We start from the raw sequence: 12,276 nt of genomic DNA, 5'->3' as shown, positions 1-12,276 counted from the left end.
ACAGATCGACGCCGAGAGGTTTCGGCCCCGAAAAGGAAAAAAGTCACCTCGGAGCCGAAAAAACACGCAGACACTGTTTCGACGCCGAAACAAACTGCAAGCGACCCAGCTTCAGGCTCTTATACAGAAGAGCACTCGCTAACCTCCCAAATGCAGAAGCATAGGTTTGAGGAAGAGCTACAAGCAACTGATGCGGACCATACGCAAAAGCGTATCTTCATTCAGCAGGGGACAGGAAAAATAAGCACCCTTCCCCCCATTAGGAGAAAGAGAAGGTTGGAGTTCCAAACGGAACAAGCACCACAACCAAAAGTGGTGAAAAGAGTTACACCACCACCCTCTCCTCCGCCCGTGATTAACGTTTCACCAGCACAAACGCCATCACACTCCCCAGCTCACACCACCATGAGCCAGGGTGACCAAGACCAGGACGCATGGGACCTATACGACGCCCCAGTGTCAGATAACAGCCCAGAGGCATACCCTACAAAACCATCTCCACCAGAAGACAGCACCGCGTACTCTCAGGTGGTGGCTAGAGCAGCACAATTTCACAACGTAAGCCTCCACTCAGAACAGGTCGAGGATGATTTCCTGTTCAACACACTCTCCTCCACCCACAGCTCCTACCAAAGCCTGCCTATGCTCCCTGGTATGCTCCGGCACGCAAAAGACATATTTAAGGACCCGGTCAAAAGTAGGGCAATCACACCAAGGGTGGAAAAAAAGTATAAGCCGCCTCCTACAGACCCGGCTTTCATCACAACACAGCTGCCACCAGACTCTGTTGTTGTAGGAGCAGCTAGGAAAAGGGCCAACTCTCACACATCTGGAGATGCACCACCCCCAGATAAAGAAAGCCGCAAGTTTGATGCAGCTGGTAAAAGAGTCGCAGCACAAGCTGCAAACCAGTGGCGCATCGCGAACTCCCAGGCACTACTTGCGCGCTATGACAGAGCCCACTGGGACGAGATGCAACATCTCATTGAACATCTGCCCAAAGACTTCCAAAATAGGGCAAAACAAGTGGTTGAGGAGGGACAGGCCATCTCCAACAACCAGATCCGCTCCTCCATGGACGCTGCAGATACAGCTGCACGGACAATTAATACATCTGTAACTATCAGAAGGCATGCATGGCTCCGAACGTCTGGATTTAAACCAGAGATTCAACAAGCAGTTCTCAATATGCCTTTTAATAAAAAAGAACTGTTCGGTCCAGAAGTGGACACAGCGATTGAGAAACTCAAAAAAGATACGGACACTGCCAAAGCCATGGGCGCACTCTACTCCCCGCAGAGCAGAGGGAATTACAGCTCATTCCGTAAAACGCCCTTTCGAGGGGGGTTTCGGGGTCAAAGCACACAAGCCAGCACCTCACAAGCCACACCGTCCAGTTACCAAGGACAGTATAGAGGAGGTTTTCGGGGACAATATAGAGGAGGGCAATTCCCTAGAAATAGAGGAAGATTCCAAAGCCCCAAAACCCCTACTACTAAACAGTGACTCACATGTCACTCACCCCCTCCACACAACACCAGTGGGGGGACGAATAGGTCATTATTACAGAGCATGGGAGAAAATCACTACAGACACTTGGGTTCTAGCAATTATCCAACATGGTTACTGCATAGAATTTCTACAGTTCCCTCCAAACATACCACCAAAAGCACAAAATTTAACAACACACCATTCCAATCTCCTAGAGATAGAAGTGCAGGCACTATTGCAAAAGAATGCAATCGAATTAGTGCCAAACACACAAATAAACACAGGAGTTTACTCACTGTACTTTCTGATACCAAAGAAGGACAAAACACTGAGACCAATCCTAGACCTCAGAGTAGTCAACACTTTCATCAAATCAGACCACTTCCACATGGTCACACTACAAGAAGTATTGCCATTGCTAAAGCTGCACAACTACATGGCAACTTTAGACCTCAAGGATGCTTATTTCCATATACCAATTCACCCATCGCACAGGAAATACCTAAGGTTTGTATTCAAAGGAATACATTACCAATTCAAGGTACTGCCTTTCGGATTAACAACCGCACCAAGAGTCTTTACCAAATGTCTAGCGGTAGTCGCTGCACACATCAGAAGGCAGCAAATACATGTGTTCCCATATCTAGACGACTGGCTAATCAAGGCCCATTCGTTAATAGAGTGCTCAAATCACACAAATCATATCATACAAACCCTCTTCAAACTAGGGTTCACCGTCAATTTCACAAAATCCAAGATTCGGCCACGCAAGGTACAACAATACCTGGGAGCCATAATAGACACATCAAAAGGAGTAGCCACTCCAAGTCCACAAAGAATTCAAAATTTCAACACCATCATACAACGCATGTATCCAACACAAAAGATACAAGCAAAGATGGTATTACAACTCCTAGGCATGATGTCATCATGCATAGCCATTGTCCCAAACGCAAGACTGCACATGAGGCCCTTACAACAATGCCTAGCATCACAGTGGTCTCAAGCACAGGGTCACCTTCTAGATCTGGTGTTAATAGACCGCCAAACTTACCTCTCGCTTCTGTGGTGGAACAACATAAATTTAAACAAGGGGCGGCCTTTTCAAGACCCAGTGCCACAATACGTAATAACAACAGATGCTTCCATGACAGGGTGGGGAGCACACCTCGATCAACACAGCATACAAGGACAATGGAACGTACATCAAACAAAACTGCATATCAATCACCTAGAACTTCTTGCAGTTTTTCAAGCACTAAAAGCTTTCCAACCAATAATAGTTCACAAATACATTCTCGTCAAAACAGACAACATGACAACAATGTATTATCTAAACAAGCAGGGAGGGACGCACTCCACGCAGTTAAGCATGTTAGCACAAAAAATTTGGCATTGGGCAATTCACAACCAAATTCGCCTAATTGCACAGTTTATACCAGGGATACAAAATCAACTCGCAGACAATCTCTCTCGAGATCACCAACAGGTCCACGAATGGGAAATTCACCCCCAAATACTGAACACTTATTTCAAACTCTGGGGAACACCTCAGATAGACTTGTTTGCGACAAGGGAGAACGCAAAATGCCAAAACTTCGCATCCAGATACCCACACAAACAATCCCAAGGCAATGCCCTATGGATGAACTGGTCAGGGATATTTGCTTACGCTTTTCCTCCTCTCCCACTCCTTCCTTACCTGGTAAACAAACTCAGTCAAAGCAAACTCAAACTCATATTGATAGCACCAACTTGGGCAAGGCAACCCTGGTACACAACGCTGCTAGACCTATCAGTGGTACCCTGCATCAAATTGCCCAACAGGCCAGATCTGTTGACACAGCACAACCAAAAGATCAGACACCCAGATCCAGCATCGCTGAATCTAGCAATCTGGCTCCTGAAATCCTAGAATTCGGGCACTTACAACTTACCCAAGAATGTATGGAAGTCATAAAACAAGCAAGAAGGCCATCCACCAGGCACTGCTATGCAAGTAAATGGAAGAGGTTTGTTTGCTACTGCCATATTAATCAAATACAACCATTACACACAACTCCAGAACATGTAGTGGGTTACTTGCTTCACTTACAAAAATCTAACCTAGCTTTCTCTTCCATTAAGATTCACCTTGCAGCAATATCTGCATACCTGCAGACTACCTATTCAACTTCCCTATATAAAATACCAGTCATTAAAGCATTCATGGAGGGCCTTAGGAGAATTATACCACCAAGAACACTACCTGTTCCTTCATGGAACCTAAATGTTGTCCTAACTAGACTTATGGGTCCACCTTTTGAACCCATGCACTCCTGCGACATACAGTTCCTAACCTGGAAGGTGGCATTTCTCATCGCCATTACTTCCCTGAGAAGAGTAAGCGAGATTCAGGCGTTTACTATACAGGAACCTTTTATACAACTACACAAAAATAAAGTCGTCCTAAGGACCAATCCTAAATTTTTGCCAAAGGTTATTTCACCGTTCCATCTAAATCAAACAGTGGAACTTCCGGTGTTCTTTCCACAGCCAGATACCGTAGCTGAAAGGGCACTACATACATTAGATGTCAAAAGAGCATTAATGTATTACATTGACAGAACAAAGAACATCAGAAAGACTAAACAACTCTTTATTGCATTTCAAAAACCTCATGCAGGAAACCCAATTTCAAAACAAGGTATAGCCAGATGGATAGTTAAATGCATCCAAATCTGCTACCTTAAAGCTAAACGACAGCTGCCCATTACACCAAGGGCACACTCAACCAGAAAGAAAGGTGCTACCATGGCCTTTCTAGGAAACATCCCAATGCAAGAAATATGTAAGGCAGCCACATGGTCTACGCCTCACACATTCACCAAGCACTACTGTGTAGACGTGTTATCCGCACAACAAGCCACAGTAGGTCAAGCTGTATTAAGGACATTATTTCAGACTACTTCCACTCCTACAGGCTGATCCACCGCTTTTGGGGAAATAACTGCTTACTAGTCTATTGCAGAACATGCGTATCTACAGCGACAGATGCCATCGAACTGAAAATGTCACTTACCCAGTGTACATCTGTTCGTGGCATCAGTCGCAGTAGATTCGCATGTGCCCACCCGCCTCCCCGGGAGCCTGTAGCAGTTTGGAAGTTACCTTCAATTATTTATATATGTATCATCTCAACCTTAAATAAGTGCATACTTAGTCACTCCATTGCATGGACACTATTACTACAATTCAACTCCTACCTCACCCTCTGCGGGGAAAAACAATCGAGGATGGAGTCGACGCCCATGCGCAATGGAGACAAAAGGAGGAGTCACTCGGTCCCGTGACTCGAAAGACTTCTTCGAAGAAAAACAACTTGTAACACTCCGGCCCAACACCAGATGGCGAGCTATTGCAGAACATGCGAATCTACTGCGACTGATGCCACGAACAGATGTACACTGGGTAAGTGACATTTTCATTGTCCTGCGTGGTGTTTTTATAAGAAAACGTGTGTTCTGAGAACAGGCCTTGCATGATAATTTGTATAAGTGTCGAAGGATGACTCCACGCTCTTGTGGCAGCAATGCTAGATAAACTATTAGGTACAGCCTTGAGCAGAGGCACAACGTAAAATGCGTGCAATGAACTAATAATACTTTGGGGAAAATAGCGGATGATTAGAAAAAAAATAAAAAAAATCCCACCTAAATGCAAGTTATGCTAAAAGGAATATATTTAATAAGTGTGTAACTAGGTAAAAGGGCACAGGCCTGGGCTAAAATAAGTCTGCCCAAGCAAGGTGCTAAAATGAACCCGTGACAAAGCTTCTCTTTGAGCCTGCAGCCTATAAATCACTTAAGTAATTACCAAGTTCTTAACGTCACCTCTTTATTATGAGTTAACTAGGCTTTTGAAGGCCACTGTTGATGAGTTGTACTATTTGAAGTAGTCTCATCTGTGTTTGGGCTCTTTTCTCAATAATTATACTGCAGTGTAGTGACAAGGTCTTCTAACTGGCCCAAGTGGGCTTCTGTGAAACACTTTTACTATTTATTGGAGATCATGAAATGGTAACAGTTCATCAGGTTTGGTAGTTGCTGATTTAGTGGTAACCAGGCTGTCTTTCAGCCATGAGTAGCTGTGAATGATGCATTTCAGAACTGCTAGGGCCTCCTAATTATGCACCAACGATTTTCTGACAACTGGCATTACACCCCTTGTACAGGTGTGGTCTCTGCGCATGGTTTGTGAGTTCCCTGATCTCGGCTCTTACATCTTGGTCCCGGCTCCCTTTTTTTAGTTCATTATCTTTCTCCGACGTAGTTTTAGAGTGGCTAAATTCACCTTTTTGTGATCTGGGCAAAGCATTTTCTGAAATATTTAACACGGAGGGCCTAGTGCAACGATGAGTGCCATGGAGCCTCGCGTTGGCTGAGGACAGCTGCCCTGTGGGCCGGTTCATAGAGCCGCTCGCTTGGGGACCGAGGTGCAGATGGAAGGGACCGCCTCCATCGCTCTTCGTGCACTGCATATGTGTGGAGTACCCAGTGCAAAATCTTAAGTAGACGACCTAATTCTGGGTCGAGCTACCTCGCTTCGATCTACTGACAGTCACCGCCTGAGCCAAGCTTTTGTCTCCATTCGGGGCTCTCTGCTGCCAGGCCGGCAAAAGGGACGAGTGTGTGGGCCTGCGGGTGTCACCTCTGCCACATTCCACCTGGCATCTCTCTCCAGTGTGCTGTCCCATTTTCAGACAAACCTGAAACTATTCCCTAAACCAGAGATGCCTTTCCGATGATAGGCTGGAATAGGATCAGCAGCATATGTGGATAGTCAGATATTTGAAATGGTATTTGTCAGATGTCTTTGTGTGGTCACTTTTAAAATATACCCAAACACTAGATGGATTTTGTGTGGTGAAACGATTAATTCTAGGTCTTTCTTTGGAGTTGCAGGAGCCAAGTTCGATATTTTGTCCTTCACGAAGTGGGAGAATCTCTCTCAGTGCTGTAATTTATTCAGAAAAAGACTTCGGGGTATTTAGTACATCTATAGGTGGTAAAATACTTCTGCCATTTAAAAATGAAATCGGAGTTGATCTTGGGTCAGGATTAACTGTTTGCCTTTTGGCCTAGAGTATGTAGGGTGCTTGTATTTTTTTCATCATTCGCTGCATAGAAGTTTGAGCTTCTCTACTATTTTGGTATATTAGCCGTTCTAAAACTCTGATACATCTCTGTAAAGAATACTAAAACATGACAAAGTACCAATCCATTTCCAGTTACAGAACTGAGTGACCCCTCCAATTACTCTGATTTTATTTTTGCCTTTGCACGGCTGCCTTTGGCTAAGTTCATGCTATACAGATACCAAGTGTAGACAGAGATTTCCAAATTTTATTTTCTCCTTTTGGGAACCCTTGGTTAAACGTTTTATTTTAATTTTTTTATGTCCTTATTTAGTTTAAGCAAGGCAGGTTCAAGTACTACCACTGAGTGGGCGTCAGTGTCTCACAATCTGACCTTTATCTTTGGTGTTCTCATGTTTGAGGTTTTGTAGAATGGAAGATAGTAGGGGGACCAGCAAGTGGTAAGATGAGTCTGCTGATATCGGGGCCTGTTGTGAATGCCTTGTTTGGAGCCCTTTATATGGATGGGTGTTGAGCACCACTGATCTACGTCCCTGTGCGGCGAAAACAGGACAGTTCAGGTAGAGTTCTCAGTAGTATCTCTAATGAAAGTTGAAGTCCCTAGGAAGTTGGGTTCCAGGAAGAACTAGATTTTTTGTGAAGACTCTGTAGTTAGGTAGGATGTGCATCTCAAGAGACCTTTGTTAATGTTAAGTTCCTCCTAGGGTTGGATTGTGCGCAAGGTCATATAAGAATACCGCTTGATGTGAGTTCTGCCCTACAGCACTGTAAAGATAGACGTGCAACTAAGTACGGCCAGTGCGTTAATTGATTGCATGGCTTGCTTCACCTGGCAGTGTTCAAACGGTGAGAGTGCTACCTCCTATCTGATGTGGAACCAAGTGGCCAAAGTCAATAGCCCACAAACAGTTCTAGTAACATGTCAGATCTGTGTCCATGCAATTTAATCAAAAGTATTTCTGGGGGTATCTGCTCTGAAACATATTAAATTGTGAATCTTGTTTCCCATACTCTGTAGGCACTACAGCCACCATGTCTCAGGTCGCTAAGGATGTATGCACATTCCTTAGGTGGGCAGCTGAGCCAGAACACGATCAGCGCAAGCGCATGGGACTGAAGGTGAGCGTGAAGTATTGTATTTCAGTGAAAGCATGGGGTCATTCCGTATTTTCTCTATAGATTTATATGTTCGGTGGCATGTGTAGCTGCAGACACACATGCAGTGCACTGTTACTGCCATCTAGTGTTGGGCTCGGAGTTAACTCCCAAGTGCATTTCTGTAGAAATTATTAGTCTGGTGTTTTGAAAACGTACAACAAAAAGTGAACAAACTCACTATAAGTTCACATATTTTATTCAAGTAATGATACGAAATAAAGTGAATCAGTGCTTGTATATGGCACTGATGTTCAAAATTTGGAAGTAACCCCTTTTGAATGGTACTAAATATCTCTGTGAAACATGGACTGCCCATTTGCATGTTCTTGTGGTACTCTGAAAGCAGGTGCCCGATGCATTTATTGAGGTTATTTATATGGCGCAAGCCTAACCCAACGAGCAATAAACGACTTCAAAAGAAACATGATGTAATTACATTGACCAGATTCAGTGAAGTAAAAGCCGCCCGATGTATAACGACGTCCGGACTATTTACTATGAAAAATCCTGAAGCGAAAACCTACTGGGGCTTGTACTCCTGTGGGGCTTGTACTCCTGTGGGGCTTGTACTCCTGTGGGGCTTGTACTCCTGTGGGGCTTGTACTCCTGGTAGGAGGGTGCACAAGGCTGCGTAAGCATGAATCCTAAGTTCTGTTGTTCATTTTACTTACAACTGCATATATTGATAGGGGGTGCGCCACTGAAACCACTGCTACCCAGTTTTTTCTAATTATTGTTTTTAGAAGGTACTGACCATGATGAAAGGGTCTGTATTGGTACATTGCACGGAGGATGACCCATATGAATCAATAAGCTTGTGGGGCGTTTTATTATGTCATAAAACCAAAGTCTGCTTAACACTGTTTTTTTTAAATCTAAAATGTAGCTGCCCTATTCGGGACATGCAGAAAAATAGAACAAGACACAATAATTACTGAGCCCGGAATTTTCAAGTTTGCCCTTATAAATAGAGCAGATTATTGTTGGCAAAGATTAGATCTAAATAGTGGTCCACTTTGTGAATTGTACTGTGCACTTGCTTGGATACATTTATCATCGAGAGTAGATTCTCTTGCGCACCAGTGCTGTCTCCATAGTCTGTCCATATATTGAAAATCCATTTAAGAATGACTCACCAGTGCTCAGGTTATAGCAGTGCTGGTAGCCTGAGTTGTAGCATGGCTGACTGATGACAGTGGACGGGGTGTAATTGGTGCAGACTAAATTGACTACTGCAGTTCTGTGCTGGAGTTGCCATTTTATGGGCCTCAGTGCTCACATTTTAGGAAAGGCCAGGAAATTACATTGCTGGCTCCGCCAGAAGCCTGGCTGGCAGGACTTAGGAAAATTGACCAAACAAATACTGCTGGCAAAAGATGGCTAAAAGAATAAAGGTAGGCAGCACAAATTAAAAGGAGTGCAGTCACCCTTGTTGATACAAGGAAAGAAAATTAAGGTAACATAAACAGCTACCCAGGAATCTCAAAAGATGAATGGCTTTAGTTGGAAGATTTTTAGTTTAGTCTGTAACAAAAACTGGAGTGAACGCATGGAATGGTTTGCTTGAGCGCACAAGGCTAATCCCAGTTGCCAACAATAGCAACTGACCCTGGACTGGGTTCCGGAGCAGTGTGCTGGTTGACATAAAGCTCTTTGCTACTTTGTATGGGGTAGCAGGTGCTTTATAAATTAAACTGCAATATAATAGTGTGTCCTTTTTGATAACTCCGAAAACTGATTTATGGTACTTAGCAAGGAAAGGTTTCTTGGTTGCTTCTGCTATCAAATTACGTTTTGGTGGGAAATTGTACCTAATTTTGATGTATTTTCTTCCCTGTAACTCCTTTTGGCTCTGATTACCTGCTTTTTTATACTTTCATGTCTTGTAGCTTGAGAGTTTAATTTATCCAAACTAGGAGTTGTATTTTCCATCGACAATGATTGCTCAAACCTCTCCCTGCTCGCCCACTTCTGTGGCTGTAGCACTCTTGGGTGAGGTTCCCCTTCCTGAGATTCTTAATTAAAGCAGCCGCCTGAAATCTGTTTGCACCTTCTGTGTGCATCAGTGCTCTGACAATGGAATGTCAGGTGTAAGGTCAGAGGGTGAGATGTTACATTTGTGCACCTTTTTGATGTCTGTCCAGGGCATTAGCAAAACGTTTATCACTAAAGATGCCATGAGGTTGAAAAGTGCTATCAGGAATTTGTAATCTTTTTTTACTTTTTTTTTATTTTAACAGGTTCTGATGATCGGTGCCATACTTATCCCTATGGTGTACTATTTGAAGAGACACAAGTGGACCGTAATGAAGAGCAGGAAGATTGCATACAGGCCGCCTAAGTAAATCGCCCAAAGCACACCACCTCAGCACTCGAATGCCCCGTTACTTGGTGTCCTATGCAGTTTGCTACACCACCGTGGTGCAGATGACTATTTAAAGCCCTTTACCTCCATCCAAATCCCCGAGCCGGAGGCCGCAGTCACAAGGAACTTGCATCTCTTAATATTATTATGGTTCATGGCTCTGCTGTTTTTCTTCTTTGATCTTCACCAGTGTTGTCTACAGGACCCAGTCACCACCTGGCTTCGAAAAAAGGGACTTGGGAGGAGGAGAGAACGTGGGGGTCAAAGACAAATTGATTGTGTTCTCCTTTTGATTCTCATAAGAGGGAGGCAAATAAATTCAAACAGTGTCTTTTAAATCCAAAATGGCAGACAAATTTGCCCTGCCTTTTATTTCACAAGCTAGTAGAATTAACTGCTTCTGTATGGAAAAGTGGCCATTTTAAAGGATGCATGTTATCTGCATATGTAGTCTTGAAAGTCTGACATGCATGCTGAATATACCGCAGTCTTTTTGGCTCTTCTGCTTCCAACAGGAATTTCTTAAGTAAATTGTAACCCATTTGCTCCCTAATACAAAACTGAAGAAAAGTTTGTTTTTAACAAGGGATGTTTTCCTCCTCGTCAATGAGGAGCACTGTTCAGTACCGATACAATGTGCCCACGTAATCATTTTGTATAACTTTACATTATTAGTTAAAAGGATTGTGGAAAGGAATGGGGCTGAGAGCTGACACACTTGAAAGATAGATGACCTACGCAAGACCTACTCATTCTGTAACATCTGGTTCGGGTCTTCGAATTGTGTTTTCACGTTAAGCCTTTTATTGATGAGTTGTACAGTTATTCTCAAGTGGTGAGACCTGCTTGCAGAGATGTAGCACGTCTCATAACTGATTAAATCAAATTGCTGTTGTTCAGCAGCTGGTTGATGTGAAACTACCTTGTCAAAACTGTAATTTTAGGAGGTAGGTTTTTCTGTGCTCATCATACACCATCCTGTTTAACCAAGGCTTTGGCAACTTGAAATGCATTTCGAGCGTACCGTTGTATATCTTCATGATACTGCTAAGAGAGAAGTCATATAATGAACAATATAAGGTCTTCATTTTTTTCGGGTTCTTTCTGAATGTGAGAATCTGTACTACGCGTGAAAAGAGCACAGTTTTTCACAAGCAAACAGTATGCCATCGGTTGTCACAGCGCTATATGTGTGCAGCCAGTGCTGGCCACGTTACAGCGTTTTTTTTTTTATATTAAACTTTAAGAGCTGCTGTGTGACATGTCTGAAAAACATTGACGAAACCAATAAAATTCGTATAGGCGAAACCTATTGGCTTTGCCAATGCATGTTCAATTTCAGCACGGTACCACGCTCATTGAATCAGTTTACAGTGTAACTGGTCCAAAATAAGCTTCTGCACTGAAGCTTTATTGTAACCGCTTCTCTCCTCCACCTGCCGTGCAATCCGTGGTGGTAAAGGACCAGAATATTTTAATGTGTTTCTTTGTTCAAGTCTAAATAAACCAAGAAAAAAAAAATCTCCTCTGGAAGTGACAACGCCACGGTCAGCCCCTTCATCCGGCCTCAAGCAGCCTTGCCCTCTCGGTACCCAACGGCTCATGACCACACCACACCACACCACACAGCACAGCTACTGATGTGAGAGGCCTGATGAAAGCACAAGCGTCTCAATTTAGGCCAGAATATATAAAATAAACTTAGATTAGCCCAGACTCGCCTTGCCCCATCCAAAAACACTAGATTAGTGCGTCCCTTCTCTGAAGGGTTGAACTGCAGCGGTCAATGGAGTTCTGTCTCACAGCAGCATGCCCTTCTGGTGATTAGGCGCTAAAGTGAAGCGCTCTCCTCCAATCACGGCTCCTACATTTTTCCTACGGACGGTATTCAAGGCCCTTCTCAAAAGAAAAACACATGTAGTCCCTGAGGATTAGCAGCTTCTGTGGGGGGAAGATGGGAGAGGCCACGTTTATTCATGAGACATTTTGTTGCTTTAATGTCAGCAACAGGGAGCAGGATCAGGGTAGATCATTTATACAGGATTTACGAGAAACATAACAAGGCTTTGCTTCATTACAGATGCACATGATGCTAAATGTTATCGATCAGATTACCACGAAAGAG

The 12,276-nt window shown here is 43.6% G+C and overlaps 1 protein-coding gene across 1 annotated transcript in view; it reads left to right on the top strand.

Annotated features, from left to right (window-relative positions):
- CYC1 (cytochrome c1) overlaps positions 1–10,496 on the top strand; it is a 51,295-nt gene extending 40,799 nt beyond the window's left edge. The window contains exons 6-7 of the mRNA XM_069220903.1: positions 7,647–7,747; positions 10,027–10,496. Of these exons, the coding sequence (XP_069077004.1) occupies positions 7,647–7,747; positions 10,027–10,131 (206 nt within the window). The 3' untranslated portion in view covers positions 10,132–10,496. The remainder of the gene's footprint in view (positions 1–7,646; positions 7,748–10,026) is intronic.
- The last annotated feature ends 1,780 nt before the right edge of the window (positions 10,497–12,276 follow it).

The sequence above is a fragment of the Pleurodeles waltl genome, chromosome 2_2, assembly GCF_031143425.1.
Source record: "Pleurodeles waltl isolate 20211129_DDA chromosome 2_2, aPleWal1.hap1.20221129, whole genome shotgun sequence".
In the NCBI taxonomy this organism is placed as follows: Eukaryota; Metazoa; Chordata; class Amphibia; order Caudata; family Salamandridae; genus Pleurodeles; species Pleurodeles waltl.
Note: the sequence above shows the minus strand (reverse complement) of the source record. Positions and strands in the feature narration are given on the sequence as shown.